The sequence below is a fragment of the Ictidomys tridecemlineatus genome, chromosome 5 (genome assembly GCF_052094955.1).
Source record: "Ictidomys tridecemlineatus isolate mIctTri1 chromosome 5, mIctTri1.hap1, whole genome shotgun sequence".
NCBI lineage: Eukaryota > Metazoa > Chordata > Mammalia > Rodentia > Sciuridae > Ictidomys > Ictidomys tridecemlineatus.
Window position 1 is genome coordinate 27,983,706 of NC_135481.1, and position 21,094 is coordinate 28,004,799.

At 34.6% G+C, this 21,094-nt stretch overlaps 1 protein-coding gene across 5 annotated transcripts in view; it reads left to right on the plus strand.

Moving 5' to 3' along the window:
* The window catches only part of Wdr72 (WD repeat domain 72), a 236,199-nt gene that overhangs the window by 34,392 nt on the left and 180,713 nt on the right, over positions 1–21,094 (plus strand). For 4 of the 5 annotated variants that reach the window (XM_078049592.1, XM_078049591.1, XM_078049595.1 and 1 more), the window contains exons 6-13: positions 429–505; positions 1,638–1,757; positions 2,613–2,794; positions 3,139–3,235; positions 8,545–8,686; positions 9,067–9,312; positions 11,690–11,910; positions 14,398–14,593. In XM_078049592.1, the coding sequence (XP_077905718.1) occupies positions 429–505; positions 1,638–1,757; positions 2,613–2,794; positions 3,139–3,235; positions 8,545–8,686; positions 9,067–9,312; positions 11,690–11,910; positions 14,398–14,593 (1,281 nt within the window). The remainder of the gene's footprint in view (positions 1–428; positions 506–1,637; positions 1,758–2,612; positions 2,795–3,138; positions 3,236–8,544; positions 8,687–9,066; positions 9,313–11,689; positions 11,911–14,397; positions 14,594–21,094) is intronic. The other variant, XM_078049594.1, reaches the window with a different exon arrangement.

The window sequence follows — 21,094 nt, forward strand, 5'->3', positions numbered from 1 at the left end:
CAGGAAGATGTTAAGATAAGTGGAGAAAGGAGGTTTCTGTCACTTAGTTCTGTGTGGTATGTTAAGAATAATGGGCAGTATTTTGTCTTGCTGTATTTTCTGGATGTTATGCTGAGCAAGACAGAAGAAAATGAAAACTGGCTCCTCCGTTTATTTCTAAAATAAGAAGTTTGAATACTACCAACTTATAATTGATAATATGGTTCTTCTATTAGTGGTATTCCCCTTATACAAAGGGATCACTTTGAAATTTTAAAGCAAATTTGGAACATGGTATGAAATGTCAGTTTTTTACTTAAGAAATACACCAAGTTGAACATTTTCTACCTACATAACTCTGCATAATCCTTAAATGAGTATGAAATGGTTTATACAGCAATGAGTTATGGCACTGTCCAGCTTATATGTGATCTTTGTTCATTTTACAGAAGATTCTCTCTTGGTGGTATCAGTAACTGGTGAGCTCAAAGTATGGGATCTCTCCTCATCTATCAATAGCATTCAGGTTGGCTTGGTATCTACTATCTTCTCTCCAATTTTTAGTATATTTAGTGAAACTTTTAAATTATTATGGTATTGTATGTTCACAGTTAAAAGTTTAAATGATGTAGAAGTATATAAATTTTATTTCCATCTACTTCCCCCTCCATCTTCCCAGGGATGAGCATCAGTATGGTTGAATTATACCCTTCCAACTTTTCTCCTTGCAAATGTTTTTACGTATACACTGATGTGCATACACATGAAGAGATTATGTTTTTAATTTAAAAAAAATTATAGCAGAATATCTTCTGTCCCTTATAGCAGAAGATTCTCTTTTTCTGGGTGTGTGAATAGTACAAGGAGGTGGCCATGAACAACTGTGGGTTTTGTCCCCAGGAGTCCAGCATGACACCTTTTTCTGGCATCAGACTATGAGTTGAAGTAATGAATAAAGGAAGGGACATTGTGTTCATGTTTGTGACAGTATTGTTTAGGCCTTCGAAAGGGTTCTAGGGTCTCTTTAGGAATTTTGAGGTTGAAGAAGCCTAGGAATTGTTAGTATATTGAGGTCAAGAAACGTACACCCCACCCAGCATTATTGGTATTCTCTTTATACACAGGGATCACTTTGAAATTTTAAAGCAAATTTGAGAGCCTTGTTTCCCATCTGAATACTAACCTGGAGCAACCCTGCTTTATTTCTGAAATCAAATGAGATCAGGTGAATTCAGGGTGGTATGTCTGAACAATTGAGAGCCTTGTAGTCTGTGTTCATTGTTGGCTACTTTTGTGTCACTTTCAAAGCACTTCATTTATTCTTTTAATATTTTGGTAATTAAGGTACTGCAGGTTTGTAGAAATTGTTTACAATTTTTGTTTGATCTCTCTGCCATATCTGAATATCAGTAACTTTATTTTCTCCACATCCAGAATGGTTCCCCAGAGTGTTTGTTGAGTGATTATATAAAATAAGTCTTTGAATCCAAGTGGATTTCCTGCTCACAGATTCTTTTTAAAGGAAACTTCTTAGTTCAAAACACTGAAACACAAACTAGGATACTTTTACTTTTATAATGGTATGGTCTACTTCAGGTATATGGTCAAATATAAATTTCTAAAAATTAAAACTAAAATGTTTTTCTTTCATTTTCAAGGAAAAGCAAGTTGTCTATGAAAAAGAATCCAAGTTTCTTGACTCTTTGAACTGCCAGACAATACGATTTTGTACATATACTGAGAGACTTCTGTTGGTGGTGTTTTCTAAATGTTGGAAGGTAGTATTAAATAACATAATAAATAAATAGCAGTGATGTACAAATGTAGTTTTGTTCATGACAATATTTATAAAAGTATGATTTATATATGATACAAATTCTTATAATAATATTGCAAGAGTGTAGAATGACTTATCTTTCATGACTGACTGATTAATTTTCAACTCTTTTTTAAGCCACTTTGTTTTCTAAGATATTATTATATATGTCATAGTATATTCTAATTTTATGAATAGAAAATCATAATTATAATGTCTATCTCTAAATTATTTTTAAATGTTGGTGCCTCACTTCAGAATTAAAAAGAAAACTAAAACATTTTACATACAGAGATTAAACCTTAGTTTTAGATTTTTTTCCTTTCTCTGTTACTACATTTGCTTCTAGGGAATATATATTCTTTTCTTGTGAATATATTGACTGAAGTCTGCAAGAGGAAAGCTAAGTTTTTCTTTGCGTCATTTTCTCGTGCCCTTCTTTTCTTAACTGTTACACATAACTGGCTCAATGAGCAGAACTATATTGTCTTACTTGTGTGGTGATAATATATTTTTGAACAAAGATTTAAAGAACATTGTATAGCAAAGGATTTCTGCTATATAAACTTGCACATGTTAAACCTAGAATAGTCATGGAAAGAATCAAATTGTTTTGAAATTTAGGATTTGAGGTTTGTTCATTTAATAAACACATTCTGGAATGAGACAACCAAATAAACTTCATCCTTGGAAACCTATGTTAGGATGAATGTGGGAAAAAAAAATAAGTGCTAGTAAAATATAATCTTGAACCATGAGTACCCTGTGGTCTGTTACTAAAAATTAATATGTTGTTGAATTATGACTGTCATTCTAGGTTTATGATTATTGTGATTTTTCCCTTTTGTGGACTGAAGTTAGTAGAAATGGGCAGTTCTTTGCTGGTGGAGAGGTGCTTGCTGCTCACAGAATCCTCATCTGGACAGAAGATGGTCACAGTTATATCTATCAGCTGCTGAACAGGTGGGCTCAGATGGGAGCAGCATACAAAACATTCAGGTAGAAAATGAACTTTGGGAGGTTTATTATGGAAAAATCCCTGCATGCTGCCCATGATCAAAAACCAGAACAAAACAACTTTGGCACTAGAAGATTTACTCTGGGCTTGGTAGGCTTCAGCCTTTGTACAAAACAGCAGGGGATGAAGGAATGAGATTAACCATGTATAACTTGTACAGCTGGTGCTGGGTTTTCAAAAAGTCACTTGTAATTATTAACCCAACATTTTCTAACTAGAGTTTAGAAACTTGAATGGTACCATCCGGCTTTTGAAAATGGGAGGGGGGAAAAACAAATAAAGAACTGCAAATTTCTAAAGTTTGCTTCTCATTTTTGTGATGTAGTGGCCTTTCAAAAAGCATATACCCTGCTGATGGAAGAGTGCTTAAAGAGACCATTTATCCTCATTTACTGTGCTCTACTTCTGTGGAGGAAAACAAGGTAACGTAAGAAAAGAGTGGCTACCTCCATCCAATCTGTTTCACTCGGTTTCTTAGATGAGTGAGTGTTGCTTTGTTTGTAACAGAATCATCCTTGAAAAAATTAACTTGAATCATCACATGAAGTTGTTAATGAGAAAATCAAGTTTTATTGTTAATGGCTACTGAAGAGAAAACATGGTGCTTAAAAATCTAGATGTACAATAGATTATAAAAATAAAAAATATTTTTATGTCTCATTAACCAATACCTATTTATCATAGGCAAATTATAAATGTTGAAGAAAATAAAGGAGATTAAAATTCTAATTCCACTACCATAAATATGTACTGTTTTAGATTTTAAAATTTCATTTTATGTGTTTCTTTCTTGTAGTTGGATACGTTTCAAATATTTAGAAAACTTGTGAGAATAGTACAGTGATCACTTATATATCCTTTATCTATATTCAGCAGTTACTAACATCTTGTCACATTTATTCTCTCTCCACACACACATTTACCTACATTTTTTTCCTTTGACCATTTTGAAAGATGTTTACAGAACATTGTTAACATTTTAATGTAACTACTCTAATTTTGAAATGTTATGAGATGATTTTTATCCTGATCTTTTAAAAACCATATATCAAGATCATTTTCACATATACTTAACTATTCTTATGAGTAAATTTTCTTGTTAAAATAAATGTAATTATGATTTCTGGCAGAGAGTTGAGAATACAATTGTGAGCTTGATAGTTTGCTAAATTATACCTTTGGCACTCTAGGAAGTCTGAAAATCTAAGCAGTTATTTTATTTCAACGGTGGGTGTTCCTTCAAGTGATTTTTTTAAACCTCTACACTTGGTCATCAGTTAATTATCCAAAAAGGTATTTCATAGAGGGAGGAAGAGTTTTGAATTATTGATGTGCCAACCAAGAAAGCATGCTTTTTGCAGAATGATGGTTTGCTTAATTAGACAGCAGAGCTGTTGGAAATCCTATAGTTCAGTGATTGTCCCTTTAATATATCGGTGAAAAGTTTTGTTTCCAAAACTTGATTAAGAAGCTGTGAAGCCAAAATTTAGAACCCCAAATGTCACTGGAGCATAGATAAACTTTAGAATTATGGCATATATTAGGGGATGATTTCAAAATTATTTGTTAGCAGCAATAGAACCCTTTCCTTTTTGTTTTGTTCTTGTTGTTTTGCTATTTATCACAAAAGCAGCACTGTTGGTTACTCAGGAATGCGTTTTCAGTTATTTTAAAGGGCACGTGCTTTCCTCCAGTTTAGCTCCAGAGTATATTTTTATACAGTACAGTTTTCTCTAGAAGCCAATTATAAGTCATACCCTTCAGAAGCTTCTAGTCTACTACAAATACCAATGTTGTACATAACCATTTAAAACACAATTTAAGAAAACTAATGGGAAGCTACATTGCCGTGTTTCTCAAAATGTAAATGTATGGGTCTTCTATCAATAATTCTTACTTAGAGAATCATAATTGCTTCTGTATCTTTAGTGTGGGAAGGGCTTAAAAGTCAGTGAAATATGAGTAGTGTAACCTAAAACTGAAGGACATTGATCACCCATCCTTAGACTCTTGTTTATCCTCTATCCATTAAATAAGTTAAAGCAGAGTGTTATCCTCCTTGTTCAGACACTACCAGCATTCACTAACTATAATACTTAGTCTTTCCTGTAATTAGGAGGCAATGAAGGCATGTGGTAGAATTGAAAAGATGAGTTTGAGAGATACGTGAACCTAGAAAAAAAGTTTGCTCTGTAAATATATAGTTTTGATTAGACTTGTTTTGGGGAGTGATACCTTAGAATTAAATCTGGAGGTTTGGCAGTTACATGTTGTGAGAGTTGCCTTGGTAATACATGTGAACAATTGCCTCTCGTCTTTCAGCCAAGTGTAATACCTGTGAACATATCTTGCAAGACTGGGAATCCACCCTTGTAATACCTGTGAACATATCTTGCAAGACTGGGGATCCACCCTTACTTCCTGTAGCTTTCTGAGGATACTCCCAGCTTTCATTTCACAGTTGGTGATTGCTCAGACCCATGGGCAAATTTCCTGACCATTAAGGAACTCTAGCTCTTCTGGCTTAGCTGAAAAGGAAGGTGGCAGGCCATGGTGGAGGTAGCTGGGATAGAAACACACCCTGAGGGTGGCAGATAAGGAATTTGGGTGTATGAACTAAAAGAGATGATGATAGATAAGTTTTTTTTTACTTGTTCTTTTTAGTTATACATAACAGTCAAATGTATTTTGGGGTATTATACATACATGGGGCATAACTTATTCTAATTAGGATCCTATTCTTGTGGTTGCACATGATGCAAAGTTACCCTGGTTGTGATTTCAAATACAAGGCTAGGAAGGTTATGTCCCATTAATTCTACTGTCCTTCTTATTCCTCTCCTCCCTCCCTACTCTTCATTTAACTTCATTTAATCCCATGGACTTCTAGATACATAAACTTTTATTACATCGTTATTATTATCAAGCATAATAATATAATTATCAAGCATTGCCTCATCCATTTCAACAGCCACTAAGACCCCATTTTGAAACTATAGGTCAGATAAGTTAATTCCCAGGTTTTGAACCCAGGTGGTTTAGCTTTAGATTCTTATAATATGTTTTTGGAATAAGTTTGTCATTTTGTTTGAGGAAAGGATAAGAATGGTTAATATCTATTGAGTATGTACTGAGTGCCAGACATCATTCTAAGCACCTTATCTTTTTCCACTCCTTATTTCTTAAATAATCCCATATAGTAAATTCTTTTATTAACCCTCTTACACAGTTAGGGATACTGAGACAAGAGAGGCTGGGTAAATTGTTTAAATTAAGTAAGTTACTCTTTTAATAGAATTACTATGTGGTAAAACCCATATTAGAATCCTCGCAGCTGTCCCCAGAATATTTAATATTAGTGAATATATTTTATTGCCTCTTAGAGGATGGTTACTCAGTACTGAAATGAAAATGGTGGTCTTGGGTGAACAACAGAACTAGAGAGGGAACTATTGGGAAGAAGGAAGACCAAGGGGTCAAGGAGTGGATGTGCCCAGCTGAGGAATGGCAATATGGAAGGGGATGGCAGCCCCAGGGAACTTGCTTGGTGGAGGAGATGACAACCCCAGGGAACTTTGCCTGCAGGAGCAGAGCACAATTTGAAGTAAGCTGTGCTGCCACCAATGTGAATAACTCAACCACCCTCTCTGGAGTTTCATTTACATATCAAAACATCAAAGAAGTTGGAGTAATCAATTCTAAATTTCCTACCAGGCTCCCAGAGAGTTTGAGTAGTCAGTTTATCCAAATTTTATTAACATCATTTTCTAACAGCTACAGAAATCATGACTGTGGGACAAATAAGACCTCAAAATGCCCTCTGAATCCTGTCTGTCTGTTTAACTGGCTTAATGGAACTGTTTTTCAAAGTACTGTCATTTCTACAGACTATAGAGAATTATCTGTCTTGGTTGTATGGCCTTGAATTGTTTCTTTTTTCCTGTGTCTTAATTTTGTAACATTGATAACAGCAATACGTCATAGCTTTTTAAAAATATTTTTTAATTGCCAATGGATTTTTTACTTTGTTTATTAATAAGTGGTGCTGAGGATCATATCCAGGGTCTCACACATGCTAGATAAGCACTCTACCACTGAGCCATGTTTTGTAAGGACTAAGTACAATAATATTTCAGTTTTTAATATTCTCTGAAGATACATTATAGAATTTTCTACTCTTATGCCTACATCTAAACCTAAAACCCTATATTTTCTGTCTAGGCGCCATCACTCTCTAATACTTTTAAAATTCTGACACCAGCAATTGCCTTTCTTTTCAGGAAGCCTTTTATTTGTACATCAAAAGAGGTTGTCGGTATTATTTTTCTAATCACTTAATCATTGTGATTTCTGTGTGTAATCTCTATATACAAGCCTGCCCTAAGAAGAGCTGCCCTGTGCCAAGGCACTAGGGAGATTCTAGAAATATTCACTAGGGAAAGTACATCTTTAAGAGCCTTTTGCCTGATATTCACGTACTCTGTTTCAGCAAAATTATGATTATATATATATATATATATATATATATATATAATTAATAATTATAACATAATGTATAACAAACATAATGTATATAAAGCATATTATACATATACCCAATATATAATATGTATTATATATTTTTTGTGGCAACGTTGGGAGATTTGAAATTATGCATGTTAGATCTAAAAACTGGTCAACAGAAAATAAAAAGCATACTAATAACACAGAAGTGCCATATAAACATTAATTGATGCTGTTTTAACTGACACTGAGAATCGTAGGGATCCAAATCAGGCGTCCTGAGAGGACAGTATGGGCTCCTGAGTTAGAATTACTAGACTGCAGGCCCATTGCTATATTCTTCACCTTAGGTGAATCACCCCTTCACTCCCTCATCTGTAAATTGAGGACAATGATAGTGCCAACTTCACAGGATTATGCTGGGATTATATAATTGAATATGTGTAAAGCCCCTTATCAGTAACATGTGCATATAGCAGTATGTGTTATATGTTATGGTTTGGATGTAAGGTAGCTCTCGAAAGCTCACATGTGAGTCAATGCAAGTAATTTGAGAGAAGAAATTTATGGGTTATGAGAGCCTTAACCCAATCAGTGAATTAGTCACCTGATTGGATTAATTGAGTGATGACTAAAGGTAGGTGGGATGTGGCTGGACAAAGTGGGGCATTGGGAGTGTGGCTTTGGGGTATATGTTTGTATCTGGCAAGTGGAGATCGATCTCTGTCTCTCTCTCTCTCTCTCTCTCTCTCTTTTTCTCTGCTTTCTGATCATCATGTGAGCTGCTTACCTCTCCAACATTCTTCTATCATGTTCTGCCTCACCTGGAGACTTGAGGAATAAAGCTGACTAGCTATGGATTGACACCTCTGGGGCTATGAGCCTCAAATAAACTTCATCCTCTATAGTTGTTCTGGTTGGGTCCATTTAGTCACAGCAGTGAAAAAACTGACTAAAACATATACATATGAAATATAGTCAAAAAGTTTACTCCTACCAACTCTTTGAAGTCTAGCTGATGACTGTTTCATGAAGTTGTTTTTTGTCCTAAATCACAGATTATTTCTTTTAATTCACTTGAAAATTCTGAAACAGTGGGAAATAAGTTGAAAAAAAAAAACTTTAGTTCAACTAGGGAGTTTTGTTCCACCTTTTATAAACAGTGGCTATCTCTCTACAGTTAGAACGTTTCCACATAAAGTTTATTTTTTTTTTTGTTTTGGCACAGAGCCTTCCCTTTGTTATGGGCTACATGAATGAAAGGAAAGAGCCTTTTTATAAGGTACTTTTCTCTGGTGAAGTCTCAGGAAGGATTACTCTGTGGCACATCCCTGATGTTCCCATATCCAAGTTTGATGGTTCTCCTAGGGGTAAGACAGTTTCCTTTTCTTTCCTCACATGTTTTCTGAGTACTGATTTGTAATTAATTCAGTGTTTTTTGGTTTTTTTTGTTGTTGTTGTTTCTGAGCTGAATAACCTGAAGCTACATATTAAAAAATTCTCATGAACCACTATGTACTCAGTGCAACATTAAAGCAGGCATAAACATAAAGCTTATAGATTTAAACAATTCAACTAATATAATTCAAATTAATACCAATTGAATATAACAAGGAAAGAATTTTGGCAACATGAATATAGATTAAGCTGTTATTTACAGTTTTTGAAAGTATAATGTCTTGATAACATTTTACCTGTCCACTATGAGTTGATAAACCACGTTTTCTAATTTTGTATGTTTTACTTTTAGAAATACCAATAACTACCACCTGGACCCTTCAAGATAATTTCGATAAGCATCAAACTGTGTCTCAAAGTATTATTGACCATTTCTCTGGGCTTGAAGATGAGGCAGGAACTGCAGTAGTCACTTCATCAGAGTACGTTCCAAGTCTTGATAAACTAATATGTGGCTGTGAAGATGGGACAATTTTCATTACACAGGCTTTGAATGCTGCCAAAGCAGGACTTCTAGAAGGGGGTTCTTTATTAAAAGGTGACTCAATTTTATTTAACCCTCTTAATTTTATTTATCTAAGTTTCACTTTCAATAAGCTATAGTAGAGAAGATACAGAAGTCTTTTGCTGATAAATTTGTACATATTTTAGTATTAAAATAAAACATACATGCAGGTTTTTTTAAAAAAATACTCAAACAGGAAGTTTTACAGTGAGAAATAAGTTTCTCTTTTACCAAAGACAACTATAAATAATAGTTTCTTTGTGCCTTTAATGAATTTTTTTATGTACCAGCATAACAGTATACATTTTTTAAATTATATTACACAAATAGCTTATTGTAATACATTTTTCTAAGATATCCTTAAATAAATATGAATAAAATATTTCAGTGTTTATTCTTTATAAACTATTTATAATTATTAACAATGAATTTTAATTGAAAATTGATATTTATGTTTTCTAGTCTTTAGCTACTATGGATAATACAAAATTGATTATTCTTGAACATATATTGGCTATTTCTGCAGTATTAGTCCACAGCAGTAGAATTACTAGATCATCATTAGTTTGTATATTTAATATTTTGGAAATATACCTAAAAGTTTTTGTAAAGAAATTATATCAGTATACATGAATGTCCAGTAACAGTCTGTGAAAATGCCTTTCTCCTAAACCTTTGTCAACTTTGCTGTTGGACTTTTTAATCTTTGAAAATTAGGGAAAGAAAAAAATGGTATCTTTTTGTTTTAGTTTTTATTTCTTTGTTAATGAACTATATTCATTCTTATACATCTTTGTGCATTACCTCAACAAATGCCTATTTAATAAATACCATTATGCAGCAAGTTGTCAGATCAAGAAAGGAAATATAGGAGGTGATTTTAGGATGTGGAGTAAAAATCATATACCATTTTATTTATTTTTTTAAAAGATATATATATATATATATATATATATATATATATATATAGAGAGAGAGAGAGAGAGAGAGAGAGAATTTTTTAAAATATTTATTTCTTAGTTTTTGGCGGACACAACATCTTTGTTTGTATGTGGTGCTGAGGATCGAACCCGGGCTGCACGCATGCCAGGCGAGCGCGCTACTGCTTGAGCCACATCCCCAGCCCCAACTATTTTAAATTATATAAATCCTATTAGAATATAAGGTCTTCAAGGGTAGAGACTGAATCTCAGTATGTTTTTCAACTCCTCTTACATTGCCCACTCTTGTTCTTAATTTACAGTGGTTACTAACTAAATGTTACTGACTTGTGATTCAGTACTTGACTGAAGTCAGTGAATAAATGGCAATGAACTGAGGAAAGGTAATATACTGGTATATAGCTAAATGGCTGATGTTAAAAGTTAGTGAAAAATCCAACACCTTAGCATCTTTTATCTAGGCTGATTTATCCTAATGTTAAGAAAATAAACAGAAACCTACATTTGACTTTTAGCATCTGCGTTTATATTTTTTTTTATGATTTGAGAGGGGTATGAAATGAGGATGTGCCTGATGGACTAGAAGTAACTACAGTGAGATAATGATTCTTTGGGATTCCGCTTTAGTTTGAATACAGAGGTTATGGCTTATGGTCCTCTCCAATTTGGGGACAGTTTAGTTAATGAGGAAGGAAGAAGCTGTGTGGTTAGTCAGAAAAGAAAAGATGTGTCATTCATCCTGTGTTCCAGTACAGATATGGTTTGAAATACCCCTGAGCCTGGAAGATGCAAGGACAGTGCTAGAAAATTATGGACATTTTGTCTTATTTATTTTACCCTGTGGTCATTCTGAAGCAAGGATGATTATTATTCTAATCTTTCAGGTGCAGCATCTATGGGTTAGAGAAAATGCAACTTTTCCATTATGACATCTAGAAATTAATCAAACCAGAGATAAAGGCAGATTTCTTCAATAGCAAGTCTACATTCTTAAACATTATGCTTGGTTTTTGACACTTGCGATTAATTCAGTTAACCTATCAGGGACTTTATCTGTAAAACAAAGAGAAAGGACTAGGTAATCTCTAACATATTTCAAAGCAAAATGTTGTGGGAAACTTGTTTTTCTTATATATTAGACTTAATTATACTAATTTTAAAGAAAATTGGCTTATTTAATGGAGCAGAATATATGAATCACTCTTTCAGAAAAGTGTTTGCTGTGGAAGAACTGATAACTTGCTAGTATACTAAGCAATGAATAGAGTTAAACAATCAATGTTAGTGCTTCATCAAAAGCATGGTTTTGTTTCTGATAAAGCTCTTGCCTTTTGAGATGTTCTAAGTGTTGTCCACTAATTTTCTTAGTCAAATGTGTGTTTATATTAAGAATTTATAAAAATAGTTCTCAGAATTATTTTCTAGATAAAAATAAAGTCTTTACTATTTGGTGTTTGATCATTTTCCAGATTCTCTCTCTCATAAAGTTCTCAAAGGCCACCACCAAAGTGTAACTTCTTTACTTTATCCACATGGTCTATCTTCGAAATTAGACCAAAGTTGGATGTTGTCTGGGGACCAAGGTTCGTGTGTGATCTTGTGGGATATCTTTACTGAAGACATTTTGCATAAGTTCTTTTTGGAAGCTGGTCCAGTAACAAGCCTTTTGATGTCACCAGAGAACTTCAGAGTAAGTTAAGATAAAAAGTATGGAATTCCTCAGGTATATCTTTTATTTCTGAGGTTTGTCTTTAATTTTTCTTTTTAATCACTTTTTTCATTTTCACTCTAGTAGAGCGGTCCAAGTCAGTTTCATAATTTGAGTTGTATGACATTACAGAACATTTTTAAAAGCAAGAAAAATAAGAGATTATCCCACAGGAGAAAAAAAAGTTTTGTTCACCTATAATGTAACTGGATGATTTTCCATATTTCTTTCTAATCTTTTTATCCAATTTTTATTATTATACAAATAATTTGGTTCTAAAGGAAGTGTTTAAAGTTCTGATTTTATAAAAGTATTTAATTATTTCTAGTAAGAAATAATTATATATTTTTATATATTTTTCTGTCTTAATTCTGAATATGGAGTTATTTTTTAATAAAAGTAGCCGATTAATGCAAAAACAAGTTAAACAATGTAGGGATGTATAAATTAGAACTTAACTTTTGCCTTCAACAATTTCATTTTATAATAATATTCATAGTTGCATTATTTTTATTATGTGGATTTTTATTTACTTATCTATTTCTTTAATAAATATTGAGATTTCAAAAATTTATGAGCACCTATATTATGTTGGGAAAAATGAAATAGTTTTGTATGTAATTTTCTCATGAAATGTCAACCTAAATTTAGCTTTCATAGAGCTAATGTCCTTGGTTAACCTAAATTCAGCTTTCGTAGAGCTAATGTCTTTGTTAAAAAATGAACAATCAAGTTTTGAGTTTCATCTAAAATAAAAGTACAGGATAATGCAGGGAAAGAAATTTTGTAAATTAGTTGGCTTATAAAATTATTTTTCCACAATATTATAAAAAATCAGCTACAATTAAACTTGCAGGAAGCATGATACTTTTGTAATGAGATGGAAAACAATATTTCAGCAACACAAATGACTGAATAAAGCAGTGAAACAAGGTTAAGTGTGGTTTTAAAATAATTTTCCCCATGATGATTTGGGATTCCTTGATATATCTTTTATTTCTGATGTTTCTTTATTTTTTTTCTTTTTATTCATTTTTTTTCCTTTTCACTCCAGTAGAGCAGTGCAAGTCAGTTTCATTGCTGATCTCTTTTTCTCTGCCTCAGTCATAGATGATTTAATTTTAAGAAACAGGATGTATTCAAACTGAGTTAAAAAAAAAAGTTGGGGGGGACACTTTATTCAGAGAGTATAACAACAATCTTTGAGACATCCAGGACAAAACATTATAGCAAGGGCTGGGGGAACTTGAATTCTAAATTCTGAAACCAAGTTTTCCTATGCAAAAGTATATGCTTGTACACTTGCATGCTTTCCTGTGATTGCTTCCTTCTCTTGCTTCTTTCTGTGAATTATTTTTATCTCTTAAATGCCTTTAAAACAGATTCTGATTGGCCTTGTGTGGGTCACTAGTACAACCACTCCTGGCCTTAAGATTTGTATTCATGTGGGGTGTGTGTGTGTGTGTGTGTGTGTGTGTGTGTGTGTGTGTGTGTTTAAGGATCCTGAAACACCTTGGGGTGTCCATTCTAGAGGCTATGGGATGGGCAGGTTCTCCAAGAGGTATTATGGGTGGGAAGAAATGATATTTAATTCATTCAATAAGTCTAGGCTCCATATGTATAGCACCTGCCATTTTGTAATTTTTTTCCCTTTGGATTTATGTAATCTCCTTAAAAAATAATTAGGAAAGAAAATATGTTCTCTAGTACCCCACAGAGAGGTTGATGATGGGTCCTGGGAGGTCTCAAGAGATCTCCATTGGTGCTATAAACACAACAGCTGAAATTCTGGGTAGATCAACAATACCCAGCATGGATGGTCATTGTCCTACACTGTGGCCAAGGTAACCACATGCTGACTTTTTAAAAAGTGTCTTAAGGATTCTTGTCCTTAGGAGCCTATTTTTGGTCCTTGTGTCTTTGAAGCGGTGCATTCAGTTGGAACTATCTAATGCTTACCTCTTTTAGATTGTGTCTACACTGAGTTTCCTGTTTGGATTAGAATCTGTATAGTTCTGGGAACAGCACCAAATCACATTTTGAGGCTTTAAGTGGAAACTCTCAGCTCATGATACCCTTGGACCTAAGCTTGTGTCTACAAATAGCTTCTTTTTGTGGCAACAAATTAGTTCTGGGGTTTATTTTATTCTGCATTATTTCCGATGTCTGTCTCACTGTCTGAATTTGCTGAGTTATGATCAAGTTCTTCATTTATCTCATAAGTAGATCTGGCCTAGAATTCTCCTTTTTACTTGCATCTTTTGACCTTCCTCATAGGTTGTTGAGTTTAAACTTCACTCTGCTTTTAAAGCTCCTCCACAGATAGCTATGTGAAGAGATGCTATAGAATGTAGAAATGTCCTTTTGTAAATGAGGCTTTAACAAAAAATGTTCTACGTTAGGAGAAAATATAATGAAAAAGAAAACATTTGACTGTTTACTTATATAAGCTTGTTGTTTTTGTCACAGCTGAGGGATGATCAGATAATTTGCTGTGTGTGCAGTGACCATTCTGTGTCTCTCCTTCACCTGGAGGGAAGGAGGTGCCTCCTGCGTGCTCGGAAGCATCTTTTCCCTGTGAGGATGATAAAATGGCACCCAGTTGAGAACTTTTTAATTGTTGGATGTGCTGACGATTCTGTCTATATCTGGGAAATTGAAACAGGTAAATTGATATTTTACCCTTTCTGATTCTTTATATATTTGTGATGTATAAGTGTGTGGAAAGTTCTAGAGAGGACACAGAAATGACATCACTTGCTTTAAGGTTTGGTTGGGCTGCAAATAGCTTCAGTTGAAGACATGTGGAAAATACAACACAATGGCCTAAGTCAGATCCTGACCAGCTGATGATTAGCTGACAGGGCAGTGCACAGGAATGAGCCGGATATTTCTGGAAGCTATAAATAAAAACACAAGTTATCTACTTTAATTATTAACAAGAGAGAAATTTAGTGTCCTACTGGTCTCAAAGTATCATTAAATTCTGCCTTCTTCAGCATACTCACCATCTCAGCAACATTTTGAGCTAATTGATGATCAGTAATAATGGAATATAATTAATTGTAAAACTCCAAAAAGTTGAGTCAGGGAAACTGAAAACTGAGTGGCTTACTTGAACTTTTGGTATTATACCACACAGAATGTATAGTTTGAACTTTAAATGTTTTTTTTAAAAAAAAGTTTTACTACATAACTGAAGATTGAGAATAATATATTTCAGAAAATGCTGGAACATATCAAATTAGGTGATGTAATTAATGAATGTGAGTCAGGAGAGTTCACTTGAGAGTACATTTCACTGAAACTATTGCATGATTTTTATTGATTAATCAGTGGTGGTTTTATGTTGGGTGTTATTAACAGAGTGGGTAGTTTATAATATTATAGTTTAGAGCCATACTTCACCCAAGTAATTGCTGTTTTCTTTACCTTTGACTGTTGTGTGTTAATGTTGGTGACTAATGTACTCATGTTTTGAGGGTGTGGCATAAACCTTACATTTGTATCTTGTTATATGTCTTTGAAAGCTACCATGCTCATTTGCTCGTATGAGTTAGAGTCTCATAGCTAGAGGTATCAGTCACCATTTTATTGATGAGGAATTGTCAATATGTGATGTAAATGTGCAAGGTTGCACAGCTAATAAGTCGTGAGTCAGTTTGAGGGCTCTGGTGGTTCTTTGCATAATATGTCCATAATTAGGAGAGTTTCAGAATTCTTAGTTAATGGGTCCATCTGAGTGGTAAGTGAGTGTAATGGATAAAATAGGTTCAGGAGCCAAGGTTTGCCTCTAGGACCTGTCAGTGAAGAGCTCTGCAACCTTGGACCAATTCCTTGGCTTCTCTGCATGACAATTTCTTCATCTGTGGAATGGGAGTAATAGCACTGCTGTCTTGCCAGCATTAAATGAGCGAGTACCGACAACACTTGTACACAGTACCTGTAGGTGATAAGCGCTTAGTCATTTACTTACTACTACATTTATTTACTACTGTTATCTCAGAGTGCAACAAAATCTTGACCTCTGCTTGTGAAATCCAAGCCTCTAAAACACATTACTTATAAATTGTACAATTGTGTTCGTGATTGTGAACACTTGCTGACTGAACAGAATTTTTAATAGATAATAGAATCCAGCAGGAATAAAGAAATATCTTGTTGCTTACAAGTGTTCATGGTTCCATTGCCTCATCAAGATACCTTTGTGCTATGCAACTTTTTGTATATATTAATTTTGATGAAGTGAGAAGTAAAGTACTCTTAAGGTTAGGCTTATTCCATTTTGTATTTAATTTTATTATTTCTTTTTATACCCTCAGAATAATCGTATGTAGTTGAACAATTGAACAATAAAGAATCATAAAGAAAAATACATAATTCTGTTCCACTATATAAACCCAAGTGCTATTATTTTGATCTACATTGTCAGATATCTTTCCATGCCAATAAATAGATATCCATGTTTTATTTCAGCCATAGTCCTGGCAGGAAACTGAATTCAACTCAGGTGGGTCAAATGAAGAGACTGTAACAAAGGAATATTTATAGGTATGGGCAGGGATGAGGGAACAGACCAGGAACAGATGTTATTGTTCCCCCCACCCAGACACTGGCAGCATCAAGAAGCTCTTACCACTTGTTGGGCTGAAGCCTCAATAATGGAAAAGCATTAATACCTAGTGAGAGCTGAAGCTCAGAGGGTTTGCTCATACCTGAAGTCATGCCAGGGAGGCAGCTATAGCCAGATCCTCAGGACTGAAACAGAGAATTGTGGGAAATTCTCTTCTTTCTCCTGCAGTCCCCTTCATTAGTTTAATCTTTCTGGATGTCAGAGGTGAAAGTTATCCAGTTCTAGATATCATATTAGCTTCACTGTGGACAGAGCAGGACATAGAAGGATAGGTGGGATCGAGTGGGCCACCAAATGTACAGAGACTGGAATAGTGGCTGTAATGGACGCATCTGAGTTCAATCCCAGGTACCAAAAAAATAATTAGTTACTTCAGGAATCTCCTATAGCTGGCTATTTATGTTGTTTCCTATTAAAGTGTTTGTTTTAGTTTGCCATATTAAATAATATGTACTGTTAATCACCAAATTAACCTAGAGGATATTTGATCCAAATGAGGCTATTTATTTATCTCATGCTACTACACTGGTAGTTTTTAAGCAACCTCAACTCAGCCTAAGATAGAACTTAGGATTGCTCAGAACTATATAAGTGTCTTCACATTTGTCCTGTGTCCTTCACTTTTTCAAAGGATTGTCCCATTGACCGACCATCCCATGTGAATCCCACAACAACCTGTGCAGGTGGCTGATGGCTCAGTTTTCCACCTCATAAGCATTCCTTTTGAATAAGTTTTGTTTTGTTTTTTAAGTCTTGTGTCTGGTATTGGCTTTCTTGTTGGTTGCCTTTAATCTCTATCTCAATTTTTCCTAAAATTTAATGAACACTTTTTTTCCCCCAAGCTGACTTTATCTAGCTAAGGTGGCTCCATCATGTTTCCTGTACTTGATCTTTATTTTATCCTTTTCCTGTAAGAGAGAAAAACAAATCTTGGATGAGGAATCTTTTCTATTTATATTTTCATAAAGTTAAAAGAGAAAATATCAGCTAAGACCAAAACAGGCTTGGAGAGCCTGATTGGAAGGTGCCTATTCACACAAATGAATGAATAATGACTGGGTGAACTAACCTAAATGTTCTTGGGTCTCAAATGAGTTCAACTTCACATTGACCAATTGTGGTAGTTTTTAGGTCATGGTTGCTCAACCATAAGCAGATTTTAGCTTTCTTCTCCAAGTCTCCTATGGGGTTTCTGGAGCTCACAAGTAGTGAACGTCTGTGTATTTTCTATTTCAGTCAGTTTTCCTGAGCCTTTGCCTTTTAGCTTTTCTCATTGCTATCCTCTCTGTAGGGTTTGAACTTAGTTTCTTTTGTGAACAAACCTATTTTTTGTTCCATTTCTCCAGCACTCTGCCTCTTCTAAATACATAAAGGTAGAATAAATTGACATATAGCTATCTCCTCAGATCTTTCAGCACTAGAACAAATCTAGAACTCATAGAGAAAACACAGAATGTATCAGTGAGATAAGAGATTTGGGGAAAAGGGCCTAGACAGAAGGCAATGGAAGAAGATTGAAACCAAAGGTTAATTTTCATTTGTGCCTAAAGTCTGGTTTTTTGGAAGTTTAGGGAGTGTGTGGTATGCATGGTCAGGACTTATGCTATCCCCTCAGATGTGGATGGTAGCAGGTGAGGCCACTTCAGTTTTTCACAATTACTTTTTAACAGCCTGTTCTCACTTCATTCAAAAATCTTGGTGGAAAAATGCACCAAGATTCTATTCTAGAGTGAAACAATCCCAGGCATATTTTTCTTGAAGTGGTAAAAGATCTTTCTTTCTGTGACAGGTGGTATGGTCAAATGCATGGCAGGGCAAAGTCTGGGTGACAGGTGGGCATGCTTATCCCATGGAAGAGGCAAACAGCTGAAATAAGAAAGTATTTGTGTAACATTGAGAACCCTCATCCTGGCTAAAGATGCAGTGCTGCCAGGCTCGGAGTGATGAGAGAATCCCATTTTGCTTATTGATTTCCTGGATATCCTGCAATGTTTAGGGCTGATTAGGAAAGAGAGAAATTGGAGATGTCATTTTGATTAATATTTGAGCTCCCACAGTGTGTTTGGCACTGATGACTATGGGCAGCTTTTTGCCCTCAGTGCTGTGACACAATGGGGACAATGTAATACTGATTTTTTTTCACCCTAAAATACACACCAGAAGTAGTTTTGGGCTCTGATCTAATTATTCTTTGAAGAATTAAATTCAAAATAGTCTGAGGACTTTAATGTTCAAAATAAGAGACTGACATATCAGGAAACATGTATAACGAATTTCTTGTGTGTTAGCCATATAATTAGTATCAACAAATGTCTTCTTTCTGTTAAGCACACATTCTGTGTTGTGAAATATTCCATGTGGGTATTTAGTGGAAAAATGAAACCTTGTTTGTTTGAAAATTTTTTTAAAAATGTGTTGATATGATGGTTCAGAAAAGTATTTTCTGTATAAGGCTGGATAGTAAGAATTTTCAGCTTTGTGGGCCATATGATATCTGTTGCAACTATTGAGCTTTGCTCTGTATTTCTAAAGAAGCCTCATCATACACAAAGGAACAGGCAAAGCTGCATTCCAATAAAACTTTATTCATAAAAGTTGGCAGCCAGTAGTCAAGGTTTATAGACTTCTGAGAATGATGGTGGTTGTTTCCATAACAGCTCATGCATGATTCACTGTACCTCATTGGCTCCATGTGGTAGGCAGGACAGTAGGGTTATACAAGCGAGGAAATGGAGCAGAGGTTTTATGAGTCTGAAGGTCCTTGGGCTAGGTGTTGGTTGTTGCCCCAGGACAGATGTCTCCTCCTTCCACTCTGGTGTGTTCTCCACTGCAACTCATAATAGTAAAACCTCCTTCAAATGGAGGTCAGCTTTTTGAGACTGTCAAGCAGGAAATTAGATAAGAAAAGCTCTGAGAAGAAAGGAAATGGCTGCCAGGAAACCTGCTGCAAGCTGTTTTGAAGAAGAGGGTTTTCAGTTATCTTTCAGAGCTTGGCTCTTAATTTACACATAGTTCTAACAGCTCTGCTCATCTAATCTTAGATGACAGATTAGAAACATCAAATTACATGTGGGGAAGCTGTTAGAAGCAGGCACTCTGATAGCAGAAATGACAGCTGATGGGAATCGAGGAGAAACGAAAGCTGTGTATCACTGCTCAGGATAGACTTTTCTGAGCTGGTAGGAAGAGTCACCAGACACAAATTTTAAAAAAAATCTGAAATTGTTTCCCCTGTTCAGAAAGCTCTATAGGGAAGCTGCTTGTCCATGTCCTATGACTCATGTTGGAGGGCTGGACTTTCTCCTTCCCAGGTACTCCTGGACTCCAACAGGAATACTGAAAGGTGTCACATCCATGGTGAATTTCAGACATAAGGACATCTCAGAATCAGCTTGGTGCCTGAAGTTCAAAGAACTAAAATCTGACTAGTGAGTAGGTAGAACACAGAGTCCATGTGAATCATTTTTATTAATTCCTTCATTTTCCTCCTCAGGAAATGTGGGCTGTGTGACCTTGAGCAGAAATTTCTCACTCTAGCATGGCTTGAGGATCCAGTCCCTAGTCCTGAGATGGCTTTTGTTAGAAAGCACACACTGGGTTTTAACAGTCACTTTTTAAGCATAATGGTGGAACAAAAGCCTATTCCTAGGAAATTAAAGAATAAGAAAAAAAATATGTTCAGAGTTATTTTTCCTATCTCAATTTCTTTTTCTTATTTGAATCAGAAATAGTTAGCTGAGAAATTATTCAGCCTACCATGATGCAATATAAATGAAGTGTTTATAGTCTTAAGAAGAATTTTTTAAAAAAAAATTAAGAAGGAAGAGTTTTGTCAACTAATAGTTTATACACTGTATTTTAAAATACATATTTGGTATTTGATCTTTTATAGAGTCTACTTTAATTGCTCAGGGTGAGGGATATGTAGAAAAGGTGTAGGACAGTTTTCCAGAAATGTAATCAAATTTTCCCCTATAGAATAGAATTGTGTGGTTGAATTCTTACTTTGCCATAATAAAATATCAAACAAATTCACTATGTGAAGAAATCATTTTTCAGTCCACAAATTTTACTTGCTCTCCTTCTTTTATAGTTATATAATGGCTAGTATTGCTATACATATAAAATAAAAATTTGAAAGTTATCCTAGTGACCAATTATACTATTCTGAGGGACAGTGTTTCTTGGCTTTCTCATCAAGGTCACTACTTTCTAGATACAGGGGCAAAGTTATGTTGTGTCAACTGCCTCGTCAGCACTAATATAAAGCCTCCATTACATGGGTGTTAAAAGTAGGTTTGGGGTATGCAGCATCCTGCGGGTACCACCAGTTCTGCAGTATATCATTTTCTTAAAGCCATGTTATTTTGTTGTGGCAGATTACAGATGGAACCCTCTTGGGATGATTGTTTTTAGAAAAGAAAAATAGGATACATTAAAGTACAGGATGAGCTTTTTTCTATTTCACCTTTTCCAAGCCCATTTCCTTTATTATAATAATTACTGATGTTCTTACTCAACATATATTTTTAG